This window comes from Xenopus laevis, chromosome 8L, assembly GCF_017654675.1.
Source record: "Xenopus laevis strain J_2021 chromosome 8L, Xenopus_laevis_v10.1, whole genome shotgun sequence".
Taxonomy (NCBI): Eukaryota; Metazoa; Chordata; class Amphibia; order Anura; family Pipidae; genus Xenopus; species Xenopus laevis.
Genome location: NC_054385.1, coordinates 111,295,066 through 111,309,434, shown reverse-complemented (window position 1 = coordinate 111,309,434; position 14,369 = coordinate 111,295,066). Strand labels below are relative to the sequence as shown.

Sequence of the window (14,369 nt, the reverse complement as noted above, 5' to 3'; positions counted from 1 at the left end):
CTTCGGCCTTGTATAGACTATCGGGGTCTGAATAAGATCACCGTGAAGAACAGGTACCCCCTGCCCCTGATTGCTGAGCTCTTTGACCAGCTGAAAGGGGCAAAGATTTTCTCCAAGTTGGATCTCCGAGGGGGCCTACAACCTCATTCGCATCCAGGAGGGTGACGAATGGAAGACGGCATTCAACACTCGGGATGGGCACTATGAATATCTCGTTATGCCCTTCGGCCTATGCAATGCCCCTGCCGTCTTCCAGGAGTTTGTTAATGATGTGTTCCGAGATCTCCTAGGAAGGTTCGTAGTCGTATACTTGGACGACATCCTGATCTTTTCCAAGGACCTTGAAAGTCATCGCTCCCAGGTGAAGGAGGTACTCTCTCGTCTGAGGAAGAACTCTCTCTTCGCCAAGTTGGAGAAGTGTGTCTTCGAGGTATCCAAGATTCCCTTCCTAGGATACATTATCTCTCCAGAGGGATTTGAGATGGACCCCGTGAAAGTGTCGGCCATCCAGGAGTGGCCTCTCCCTTTGAGTACCAAGGCAATCCAGAGATTCATCGGATTTGCTAATTATTATCGACAGTTCATCCGGGGGTTCTCTTCCCGCATTGCACCTATTCTGGCCCTCATCCGGAAAGGGGGTAAACCCGGCCTGTGGCCTCCATCTGCCATAGAAGCTTTTCAGTCCTTGAAAGAGGCCTTCACTTCCGCTCCTGTTCTCCGACATCCCAATCCTGCACTACCCTTCTGCATCGAAGTTGATGCTTCTGAAGCCGGAGCTATCCTGTCTCAGAGACACTCCACTGATGGGAAATTGCACCCCTGTGCGTTTTTCTCCAAGAAGTTCTCATCCGCAGAGCAGAACTATGATGTCGGGAATCGGGAACTCTTGGCAGTCAAGCTTGCCCTTGAAGAATGGCGTCACCTCCTGGAGGGCTCTGAAATTCCTGTCCAGATTTTCACAGATCACAAGAATCTGGAGTTTATACAGTCCCTCAAGAGGCTAAATCCCAGGCAAGCCAGGTGGGCCCTTTTCTTTTCCCGATTTAACTTTGTTTTGACCTATCGCCCAGGTTCCAAGAATCTGAAGGCCGACGCCTTGTCTCGTAGCTTCACTCCGGTGGACCGTGACCCTGAGAGGCAAGAACCAATCATTCCACCAGTCAAAATCATTGCCTCTCTGTATCCCCCAATTTGCCGACCAGATTCTGGCTGGGCAGTCCTTGGCTCCTCAAGATACTCCGATTGGCATGGCCTTCGTCCCTCCAGAACTTCGCCTGGCCATCCTACAACAAACCCACTGCTCCAGGCAAGCTGGACATCCTGGTCCAGCCAAGACCCTTGAACTCTTGAGGCGCCTAGTCTGGTGGCCTGATATCCGCAAGGATGTAAAGGACTTTGTGGCTGCTTGTAATGTCTGCGCCACTTCTAAGCCTAGCCATTCCCGCCCCAGCGGGTTGTTACAGCCTTTGCCGGTTCCCTCTCGTCCATGGACGCACCTCTCTATGGACTTTATTGTCGAACTTCCTCCCTCCGGTGGGAACACTGTGATCTGGGTTGTTATTGACCGCTTCAGCAAAATGGCCCATTTCATTCCTTTGAAGAAGTTACCCTCTGCGGTGGAATTATCCCAACTCTTTATTAAGTACATCTTCCGCCTGCATGGTTTCCCGGTGGAGATCGTCTCCGACAGAGGCACCCAGTTTACCGCCAAGTTCTGGCGTTCCCTATGTAAAGATTTGGGAATAACACTTCAATTTTCGTCTGCCTACCACCCGCAGACGAATGGGGCAGCTGAACGTGTGAACCAAGCCTTAGAACAGTTCCTGAGGAACCACGTGTCTCTTTGCCAGGACGATTGGTCTGACCTCCTCCCGTGGGCGGAGTTTGCTCATAATAATGCATGTCATTCCTCCACAGGAAGGTCTCCGTTTATGGTGGTGTATGGACAGCACCCTCAAGCCTTTCCTCAGGACTTCGTGTTGTCGGACGTCCCGGCTGCAGATGATCTGGCAGCCCATATGCTTGCTATTTGGGCTGCAACCAAGTCTAATCTGGAGAAGAGTGCTCTAGTCCACAAGACTTTCGCGGATCGCCGTAGAAGGCCCTCTCCTCCCTACAAGGTGGGTAATAGTGTCTGGCTCTCTTCCAGGAATATTCGCTTGAAGGTGCCATCTCCCAAGTTGGGTCCGAAGTTCCTGGGTCCGTTCCCCATCTTGGAGATAATTAACCCTGTAGCCATCAGACTTCAACTCCCACCAGAGATGAGAATCCCCAACGTGTTCCACGTCTCCCTGGTGAAGCCCACCATCTCTAACCGTTTCTCTGATGTCCAATCTCCTCCTCCTGCCGTCTCTGTGGAGGGTCAACAAGAATTCGAGGTGGAGAGAATCCTTGATTCCAGAATCTCCAGAGGGTCCCTTCAGTACCTCATCCATTGGAAGGGCTTTGGCCCCGAAGAATGCTCTTGGGAGGGACACCGTGATGTGCATGCTCCTCGTTTGGTAAGAGACTTCCACTCCAAGTTTCCCCAGAAACCAAGTCCCGGTGGTCCTGAGGCCCCCCGTGAGGGGGGGGGGGTACTGTCAAGACCGCCGGGAGCGCGAGGAGTCGCGTCCGCTCCCGGCGGCGAAGAATCCAAAATGGCGGCGCCCAGGCAACCCACGTGGGTTCCGACGCCGGCGCCGTGACGTCAGCGCGGCGCGACGGTCGCGGGCGCGCTGACGCTGGCGCAAGGGCGCCAAATTCGAATATAAAAGGACGCCTGAAAATAGGATTCTGTTCCCTGAGTATTCCTGGGTTCCCTTGCTGTTTCCTCTGCTTATCTTCCTGATTCCTTGTTGTGACCCCTTGCCTGGACCTGGACTTCGCTGATTCTCTGCCTGCCATTGACCCCCTGCCTGGCCTTGGACTTTGTTTGTATTCTGCCTGTCTTTTGACCTGTGCCTGGACTTTGATTATTCTCTTGCCTTACCCCTGGATACCACGACCCTGATTCCTCGTGAGGGGCTTCCTCCTAGATCCGGACTACTCCCCAGAGGGGGCTCCCGGCTCCCTGACAATCAGAGCACAAGTCACATGACTGGAGGCAGCTGGGAAACGAACAATATGTCTATCCCCATGTCAGTTTTCAAAATTGAATATAACAAAATCTGTTTGCTCTTCTGGATTTCAGTGCAGAAGTCTGCTGGAGTAGCACTATTAATTGATGTGTTTTGAACAAAAACATGTTTTCCCATGACAGTATCCCTTTAATGTTTTGCAACTTTAGTACAATAAGCTGTATTTGATCATTTTTTGATCTCAGACTCTGGACTTCTGTATAACTTCAATAGAAGTCATTGGATGCAAGGGCCACTTTAATGATGACTTGCACGTGTTCTGACTGCACTCAGACATTATGAACACAGGTGCTAAATTGCACAAATGCACTTTTAATAGCAACCAATTAGAAATTAGTTTCAATCTGAAGTTGGAACTGCTAATGGCAACGGCACTTGGGCAATTTAGAACTATGTTGGTATAAATAAACCCTATTGCTCTGCAGGTGCAGATGGCTGTTGCAAGAAGCCAAATAACATTAAGTTTTGTGCAAGTCACTAACAAAGAAAGTGCTACACATTTATAACAGAAGGAAAATAATACAGTTTGGTCTAATGTTGAACTGAAAAACAGACTTCTATTGTTAACTCTCTGTTCCATTTTAATGCATTATACTATTCTTGTGCACTTCACTTTATGAAGTCGGGTAGCTGTACACTTACATAGAAAAAATATGGGCAGCAGCCAGTTTTCCAATAAAAATATCATTATTTGCTCAGCTTTAGTGATGGGCGAATTTATTCGCCAGGCGCAAATTTGCAGCGAATTTGCGCGATTCGCCACCAGCGAATAAATTCGCGAAACGCCGGTGAAAATTCACATCAAAAACGAGACGGCTGCGCCGTTTCGTGAATTTTTCGCCATTTTGCGAAATTTGTGAATTTTTCGGCGAAGAAAAACGGCGCAAATTCGCCCATCACTACTCAGCTTAAAAACATCAGAGGTCTAATGCCTTACAAAGGAAACCTCAAGCAAAAACCTTACCTTTGGTGCTGACTTGTAACATGGGAATGGATGTTTTTATAAAATAGTTTTTTTGGGAATCATATAAAGCATGCTTATACCTAACAAAAACCAGTACTGGGATTTCTTTGAAAGCTGTGTCTATCTAAACATTAAAAATCTCCCTCAGCCATTAAAGTAGTTCAATCAGGAACATTATGCTTAGGACATAGAAGAGATGTCTGTGCAATCACAAGAGGAAGATTAAATATTTTCTTTAACACCTTAATAGTGGCGTGTCATCTGTACGGCAAATATAAGTTAAGGTAGGTGGGATCCATTATCCAGAAACACCTTATCCAAAAAGTTCCAAATTATGGAATGGATGTCTCTCATAGACTCCAATATGACCAAATAATCAAAACTTTGAAGAAGGATTTCCTTTTTCCTCTGTAATAATAAAACAATGCCTTGTAGTTGATCCAATCTAAGATCAATTCTGGATAACAGGTACCATAGCTGTACATTACTTTTTGTAGGAATATTCAATAGTAGTAGTGATTAGAGCTAGTGTTTCCTTGAGAGCCAGGTTTTAATTGAACATGTATGTGCATCTATATGATAACACTCTGGATATAAAGGTGGCCGTACACGAAAAGAACTTGAGGTGGGCGATATCGGGCTGATCCAATCATGGGTCCTAGGGCCCAATGATTGGATCACAACTCTGGGAATGCAGGCAGTCAGAGCAAGGACCACATAAACGGACTAATGTGGTTCTCGATCCGATGATATTTTTAAACCTACATCTGCCCAATTTTCAGACAGCTATCGGTTGTGGTCAGCCTGTCGGAGGGCCCCATACACTGGCCAATAAGCTGCTTACTTGCTCTATCAGCAGCTTTTATTGGTCCATGTATGGCCACTTTAACTCCCTGTGCTTCTCTTTTCCCTACAGCTATATATACCCCATCACCAGTCCCATCAGTGATAACTGAGTAGACCTGATCCTCTCCTTTTTCTGAAGTAATTGAGGCAGAACATTGGGTTGCAGCTGGGTCTTGAATTAAGATGGTGAATCTGTTTGAGGGAAGCAGTTAATTTCCTTTAGCTAATAATAAAACTTTAGGACTATGTCGCACATGCTGTTTTTAAAAAAAAAAATGTGGCAGCCACACTGTCTGTAAGCAGTCACTGCACACAGGGGGCAGATTTCAGCCTAAACTTCAATTTACTTGAGAAGCTATACACTGACTTCACTGCATGTGTTTTTTATTTATTTATTTAAATGTATCTCATAGGACACAAAGGGGCAGATTTATCTTGGGTCGAAGTGAATTCGAGGGAATTTTCGAAGCAAAAACATTCTAAATTCGTAGTAATTTTTTGGATACTTCGACCATCAAATAAGATACTACGACTTCGACTTCGAATTTGATTCGAAGTAAAATCGTTTGAATATTTGACCATTCCATAATCGAAGTACTGTCTCTTTAAAAAAACTTCGACTGCAATACTTTGCCAAATTAATCGAAGTGCCGAAGTTCTAACTTTTTTTTTGAAGTCAAAGTAAAATCGTACGATCATACGATAAAATCGGTCAAATCGTTCTATTCAAAGGATTTAATCATTCGTTCGACCGACCACAGAATACCCAAATTCGATGAAAAAAGTTTGAATTCGAATTCAAAGTATTTTAATTTGATGGTCGAATTTCGAAAGTATTTTTTACTTCGAAATTCGACCCTTGATAAATCTGCCCCAAAGTGTTATGTAGCAGGTCATAACAATGCCGTTCTAAAGTCCATTTCTTAATATGAATGCTTTCTTACAGTGATGGACACAGAGGTGACCCAGAAGCAGTTGTGCAAAACAAATGGTTGCCAACAAGACTCCCCACGACTGTTTAAGAAGTAAGATTTATCTCTTGAATTTTCAAATTGCCATTATGTAGCATTATGAAGCATTCTTTGATGGGTTTTTGGCGTGTTATTAAATGTTGTATAGTTTAACAGCAGCTGAATTTAAGGACCCTATTTATGATAACGTAACCTCTGTAATTCCCATATTTTTCAATGAGCTTTTTTTTATGAAGTTTACACTCACGTCTTTTAAAGAAATCCATACTTTAAAGCAGTGGTTGTTGCAACATCGTGTTCTGTCTGCTCTAGGATTTTCCCAGAACATGTAATTGCTTTTAACACCTAAATGCAATATCATGTAAGTAAAGACACTCACCCTGGTGGTCCAGTGGTGTGGCAGGGAAGCCCGCCACGCTGCTCCTCTTCGGCCGCCATATTGGGTACTTAGGGCTCGCGCGCCCGCGTCTCGTTTCTTATATTGACGCTAACGCGAAAATCAAACGCTATATAAGGTGCAATTGGTCTGTTGATCATTGGCCGTTATAGGATTTCTTCCTGTAGCTTCTGAGCATTGTGCTAATCTGTTTATCTGTTTTGATTCCTGTTGTGACCAGGTCTGGACTGAGATTCAAAATAGGCCCTGGCATTTTAGCTACACAGAGGCCCAAACAGCACCTCACCAGCCCACTAAATAGTGCCTGTCTATTGCAACTTACAGCAGCCCCTCTTGCATTTGCCAGTACCCACAGATTTCCAGTCCGGGCCTGGTTGTGACCCTTGCCTGGCTATTGATTATCCTGACTTCTGAATTCTGACCCTTGCCTTATTACCGACTTCGATTCTGCTTAACCCCTCTGATCCTTTCTGGTTTGACCCTTGCCTGCCTGACTACATTTATTCTCTGCCTGCCCCGAACCGGCCTGATCTGACTACTCTATTGCCTAATGCCTTGTACCACGACCCAAAGACTTTGCTTACAGTTGTGCCCCTCTGCCTGTCTAGAACCCCTCGCCTTGCACCTCTCGTTTTAAGACCTGGCGGCATCTAAGTAGCTGAGGGCTCCTACCGAGGCCAAAGGCGGCTGCTACAGGCAGAAGCACAAGCCGAGACCAGGGTGCTTGGCATCGGTTCTAGATTTAGGGTGCCAACCGTTACATATCAGGGACACTATTTTCCCATTTGCACCTCTGGTGCCAACATAGGCCTGTCATCACTTGTTTTTTTTCCCCTCTCCTTTCCTGAGGATGGTCTTTTAGTTTCAGTCCATTACTGTTACACTAGCTATACTGCTAATTCTCATCTTCATCTAACATTAATGGACACCTATGCTAACATGCATTGCAGACACCTACAGTGTTATATTAGTTAATTTTTATATACATTTCAGATCACTGGTAATTTATGTGGGTTTAACATTTTGAAACTAGGGGGCAAATTTATCAAAGGGTCGAATTGAAAATTGAAAATGCTAAATTTTTATGGTCAAAACTGTCAAATTGGCTAAAGAGTTTCGAGTTTTTTTTTTTTTTTAAAAAAAATCGAATTTGATTTTTGAGATTTGTCATACTCTGGCCACATATTTGCCACATAAAACCTGTGGAATTGCTGTTTAAGTAAATGTGAGAGTTCCAGGAATCAATATGGAGTTGTTTGCAGCCTTCCTGACATTCAAGTTTTTTTCGGAGAAAAACTTGAATCGAGTTTTTTATAGGGATGCACCGAATCCAGGATTCGGCCATTTTCAGCAGGATTCAGATTTGGACGAATCCGTGTGCCTGGCCAAACCGAATCCTAATTTGCATATGTAAATTAGGGACGGGTAGGAAAATCACATGACTTTTCGTCACAAAAGAAGGATTTTTTCCACTTTTTCCTTTTCTACCCCTAATTTACATATGCAAATTAGGATTCGGACGAATCTTTCACAAAGGATTCGGGGATTCGGCCCAATCCCAAATAGTGGATTCGGTGCATCCCTAGTTTTTTAAATTCAATTTGATTCAAGTTTTAGGGTCAATTTAATTCATCCGAGTTTTAAAAATTAGATTTATTTAAATTAATTTTGATTGGTCCAATTTCAAATTTATGGGAGTTTAGGGGAGTTTTAAAAACATGAATTCGAAATTCGTGCTTTAAATTCCCTGCTAAATTCTGATTCATTGAGGTTAATAGGCTAAAAAAAGTTCTGTTGTATTTCTCTGTACAGGCTCTTAGAAAGCTTAGCGAGTTATGTCTGCTATTAAAGGAGAACTAAAGCTTAATTAAAGCAGTAGCTAGAAATGTTGTTCATTATGTTTTGGGCTTCAGTACCAGTCGGAGGCAACCACAGCCTTTTAGCAGTAAAGATCTGTGTAATGCTCTAAAATTTCCTGCTATATCATGTTACAACTTCTGGTTTTAGGCTGTTATTTGGTTCTGTAGTATGGTGATATAGTCTAATACAGGTATGGGATCCCTTATCCGGAACCTGTTATCTAGAAAGCTCCAAATTATGGAAAGGTTGTCTCCCATAAATAATAAAACAGTACCCTGTACTGGATCCAAACTAAGAGATAAATAATCCTTATTGGAAGCAAAACCAGCCTATTGTGTTTATTTAATGTTTACATGATTTTCTAGTAGACGTAAGGTATGAAGATCCAAATAACTGAAAGATCCATTAAACCTGAAAAGTGCAGGTCCTGAGCATTCTGGATAACAGATCCCATACCGTATTGGATTTGCCTTTTCTACCACTGTACCATTCATTTGCTGCTATCGTTATTAGGGATGCACTGAAACCACTATTTAGGATTCGGCTGAATCCTTCACGAAAGGCAGAAGGATTCCAAATCCAAATCCCAAACTGAATCCTGGATTTGGTGCATCCCTAATCGTTATACATTATTGTTGACCTTAAATAACATGATCTTTAACCGTAATAAGTAATACCTTGTGCTCTGTCTCTTCTGTTACACTTAACTTAAATGTATTTACAATAGGTATAGTCTGAGAAGAAAATAAATGTCATGTAGTCATGGGCGAATAAATTTGCCAGGCACAAATTCATGGCAAATTTCCTCGTTTCGCCACCAGCAAATAAATTTGTGAAACTGTGGCAAAAATTTTGCTGTGTCAAAAAAAAAAAATTGCCAGATATCAGAATAGCCATGCGCATAAAATTTGTCGGGCTACAAAATTATTGACACCCATTGACTTTAATGCATTTGTACAAAATAGGCGCGTGCATAAAAATTGACGCGGGCATCAAAAATTGACTTGTGTCAAAATTATTTTGATGCCCATTGACTTTGATGCATTTCGTGAATTTTTCACCATTTCGCTAATTTTGTGGTAAAATCGTGAATCAGCGAAACAAATTCACCCATCACTAGTCATATGTCAATTAAAATGCTAAACGCTAATTGTAATAATAACAAAAGGATAGGTTTTATAACATGGACAGGTGATTGTACCAGAGCCCATTGTTTCTTTTTATTATTACTCTCATGGTAATTATAAAAGAGCCTTTCAAGATAATTAGAATTTAAGCACTCATATCATTTCGATCCCTCTAAGTGCAGTTTGCTTTTGCGTATCCCGTAGTGTAGTCAAGAAGCACTCTGTGCCTCTGCTTCTTGCTCTAGATGAGTAACAAAGGTACAAGCGGGGAAAGGATCAAAATGTTCCTTCACAGCACTACTATAATGGGTAGACACAAGCGAATTGTGCACAAGGGAGTTCTCTCCGTAACCCCTGCTCATAAAAAAAAAAATACAGAATGTGTCAGATTTAACAAGCCATTTCCAAGATAGAATTATTTATTTCAAGAAAATAGCTGGCCTGAATTGTTAATCTTCTGCATAAGATTGCATCAGGAATTAACAGTTCAGAGGGACATTAGAACTCAGCACTGCTAACACCACATAGAACACAATGGTGACAAAAATAACAGATTTATAAGCTTTGATTAAGTTGGCAGTAAATTAAAACACATTTTCTGGGAGTCAGCAAAGTGTTTATGGATGTAATAAAATGTAAACTTGAAATCTTTCAGAATTCCCCACTTCGGTTATATGAAGCCCTTGATCAAAGCTTTAGAGTGTTTGAATGTAATAGAGACTTTTGACTGTAAGGTCAACTGTGGCAGAGACTGAGAAGAATATTGAAAATGTGTATGAAACACTGCATTCCTTATTGCTACTGCCACCCTTAAAACATTTCAAGAGAGGCCTGTGTTAATCGAGGCAGCAAACTTGTGCCTAAAGAATTGGAGGCAGATGTCATTTTAATGCCCAAAATGCTAAGATTTTCAATGTATCTGATTTGCATGGAAGTGCACTTGAAATCATGCTCATTTGACATGACCACAATTATGGGTCAGATTCAGTTCGCTGAGAAAAAGTTATTGTAACCCTAATTTGGTTACTGTCTCTTTAAATCGCAATTAACCCTTGGCAATCCAGGGGCCCTGAGTCAGTTTTGTGTATAAAAAGTACTGGAAACTGGGATTTACAGCACAGTGCCTCAACCTAGGGAACACTGAGGAGCACACCTCAAGGGGGTTCCACTAGGAAAAATAAAACACACAGTTTGCAAATGAAACAGATATAAACTTTATATAAAACAGTAGTGAAAGAACTTGGCCAAACTAATACACAATACACTCCTGCACTGGGGACACGTGGGACCTACCTAACTCAATCAGGTGCCTGACTGTGTCTCCAACACAGTCCTTTTTATTATCAAGGTCCCAAAGTATCTGGAAGGGGTTAATAACCACATAGTTCAGTTCAATTGAAATGTCCCTTCCCCAGAGCTCTCATACCCAGGTAGTGCTACCTTTCCCAAAAGTACCTCTCCCTTTGGAACTTAGCAGCCACTCCCAGGTAGCAGGTAAATGCACAAGACGTGCTCAAATTGGGGCCCCTCCCTTGGGTGGCTCACTCACTGGGATGCTCTCAGAAGCAGTCACACTGGAGATCAGGCACAGACTGGCAATATGCCTGAGGGGCCGTGCTACTTTTTGTTGGTGGGCGGCTCTTGAACAGAGCAGCTGTGTCTTCCCCCCACCCAGGCACCTTAAATGAAGGAAAGAAAAAAAATACCGGCACTACAATAGGCAGCCTGTGTGTGGGGCTGGATTACATCCAGATATCATCAATGTGCTGCTGCTGCTGCTGCACGGAGCATGGGGCGGAGTCGGGCGGAGTCAGAGAAAGGAGCAGGAACTTTGCAAAAATCTCAGGGACTTGCACAGACTTAGGGAACGAGGTAGCTGGGCAGGCTGCAAGAGAGGAGCACAGCACAGTAAGTCTGCTCTAATATGGCATAGGGCCCCTAAAACTTGCTTTTTTTGGGGGGGCCTGTCACAATAAACACTGAAACACTATTTGAATTTTGGCGTGTGTTGGGTCCCCAGTTTTACAATTTCTATTTGCTATCAAAGACACTTGGTGAATTCATGTGATATTTTGATTGAAGACTTATATACATTGTTATGGACTAAGGGAACCTGAAAGAGGGGTTGAACCAACTATGAAAGCTGGAAACATCTGTTCTAAAATAAAAGCATTCTGTGTTATTTTCTAGGTTTCTTATAGCTGTATTTTTCAAAGCATTGTTTTTCTTTTACTAGATTTAGAAAGTCCTTTCTATGCAGATCCAAAGAAAGATAGGCTCAATAAAATGGATTTGCAGTATACAAGATTTAGAATTCATAAGAAAATTCATTCAGGGGATAAATACTGTGTAATTCACATGCCCCTGAAGTCACACAGCACACATGCCTAGTGTAGCAATGCTGGCCAAGCTGTAGCTCCACTTAGCCACAACTGAGTATACTTGTGGTTTAAGGGATAATGTACCCCCTACTGTAAATGAAAAGGATATTAAAAGTCACTGAGGGGTTGTTCTGTGACCATATAAAGGCACAAGGCTTCAGGCTGAGTTATACAGGGAACTCTGAGTATCACTTGCATATCATAAGAAGTAATGTACCCCCTACTGTAATGGTAAACTATTGAATCCTTGTAATTTTAAATAAGATGTTCAGGGCTTATAATAAATGGAAAATCAACAAAATGGTTAAGAAGGATGCACTAGATTTGTGTGGTGCCAGTAAAGAATATTTTACTGTACTATAATGTAATAATAATAGTTAATTAATAACTGTAATATTTTACATTAATTACAGTTAAGAGAGAAAGGCAGTTCTATATGCACATAATTTTTGCAGTTTTACCCCAATATATAAGTACAAAACCATTGTGTGTTTACATGTGGGCTGCTTTGATTTTTGTTGCCCGGGCTGCTTTTTACTCCCAGTCTGGACCTGCTGGACATTACATGCAGCTCTGCAGCAGGATCAATCTCACCAGTGGCACCTTTCACCTCCTGAGTCTCTAGCAGCTTGGCAGGGAACAGGATGGGCTCTCTCTGTACTTCCACAGATGCAACAGCTTGGACAGTCTCACAAGAATGGGTTCTGGTTGGATTTTTTAGCATACAACCCCTGTTAAATTCTTTTGGAGGACCTGTACAAATAGCTCCAAAATCAGGCACTCCCGCTTTCCCAGGGATGCACTGGGGTGTCCAGCCAATCAGATGGCTCTCCAGCCTGTAACTGGGCTGGATTATGTCACAGAAAGGAAACCAGGAGAAGGATTTCTTTGATCCCTACATTATCTTAGGGTTTACCACTTGAAAACTCATGGACGAGATTCAATTGAAGGAGAAAAAAAACTTTCTTCCTAATTCCATTCCAGTTTTTTCCATAGACATTGAGTTTTCACGTGATAATCAGTGAGATAAGTTTTTCCTGAATTGAATAGCATTTCAAATTGATTCTCATCCATGAGTTTTCATGTGATTTCTTTTTCTCGTTGAATTGAAACTGGCCCTATGTTGGAGTTGTGTGTGTGGGGTGTGGAGGGGGGGGCACTGTACTGAAGTTAAAAACCCACAGTGAATTGTACCTAAAATAGTACTTTGCACAAAGTGCTGGTAATTGAATGTTATCATATATTCTACAGAAAAAGAAATGACATATACTAAAGATTATTTTTAGCATTATAAAAAACACATTTGTGTATTGACAGATACCATAAATAGACTTCATCTTGCTCAGTCACAAAAATGCGATGGTAATGCACTGCCTTTAACTCCCTCCTTCTCGCAAGCATAGTAATAATTTTACAGAACTGAAACTGTTGCTGAGATGCCATACATTTTTCCATCGAAACAGTCAAACTCGGTTAAAAAATGCCGTTCCTCCTCTTTCCAATGAATCCATCACTGAACCTGCTAATTGTCTTAATAAGTTTGTTTTGCTGCAAATTCTCCGGAAGAAAAGAAAAAAACATGACATGATGGGTAGTGATGGGTGAATAAATTTGGCAGGCGCTTATTCGCAGCGAACTTCCGTGTTTCGCCACCAGCGAATAAATTTGCAAAACTGCTGCGAAAATTCCCCTGGAGAAAAATTAGCTGTGTCAAAAAAAAAAATTGGTGTCCGTCAGAATAGTCACGTGCACAAAAATTGCCGCTCATCAAAATTGTTCGGACGCCTATTGACTTTAATGCATTTGGATAAAATAGGCGCAATTTTGACGCCCATTGACTTCAATTTGTTTCGCAAATTTTTCGCCGTTTTGTGAATTTCGCAAATAATTCGCAAATTTTTTGGCAAAGTGAAACGGGACAAATTTGCCCATCACTAGCGATGGGGAATTACCAATGTTTATTGTAACTCTTGTGTAATAACTACTGGTTATGGTGACATGAGTGATATTGGATTGATAGGATATGTAAAAACTGACAGGCTGTTAAAACTTAAACAAATTGCTGAAATAACAAACAGTATCAAGAAAAAAGAACTTGGATTCCACACAGTCACTCAAATTGTAGGTCACCCCAGCATTGTAAATTCAGGAATAAGGATGCATGAGCTATTATTTAATACTTTGTATTTTAATCTTTTCTATTAATATATACAGTTATTGGACCTGTTATCCAGAATGCTTGGGACCTGAGGTTTTCTAGATTACAGATCTTTCTGTAATTTGGATCTTCATACCTTAAGTCTACTAGAAAATCATGTGAACATTAAATAAACCCAATAGGTCGGTTTTGCTTCCAATAAGGATGAATTAGTTTGGATCAAGTACAAGCTACTGTTTTATTATTACAGAGAAATTACAAATTTGGATTATTCGGATAAAGTGAAGTCTATGGGAGACAGCCTTTTTATAATTCTGAGCTTTCTGGATAATGGGTTTCTGGATAATGGGTCCCATACCTGTACCTATAATAACGCTGACATTTTTAATATCCTTTGTGGTCTAGATGATTCTAGTTAAGCTCAGGAGGAACTTTATGCCACACATACATATATATCCAGGGCTACTCCTGGGTTTCACATAATTATTCCAATACACAAAATAGGGTAAGACTACGATTTTTTAAATGGTCATCAAAGTCCACGTG

At 41.9% G+C, this 14,369-nt stretch overlaps 1 protein-coding gene across 6 annotated transcripts in view; it reads left to right on the top strand.

Annotated features, from left to right (window-relative positions):
- Positions 1-14,369, top strand: part of tmem229b.L (transmembrane protein 229B L homeolog) — a 46,891-nt gene that overhangs the window by 11,056 nt on the left and 21,466 nt on the right. For 5 of the 6 annotated variants that reach the window (XR_001932757.2, XM_018231275.2, XM_041573407.1 and 2 more), the window contains one exon: positions 5,876-5,954. Coding sequence is in view for 2 of the 6 variants with exons in the window: in XM_018231275.2 (XP_018086764.1) it covers positions 5,878-5,954 (77 nt within the window). In the remaining 4 variants the exon portion in view is untranslated. Of the gene's footprint in view, positions 1-5,875; positions 5,955-11,129; positions 11,193-14,369 lie in introns of those variants that run through there. The other variant, XM_041573409.1, reaches the window with a different exon arrangement.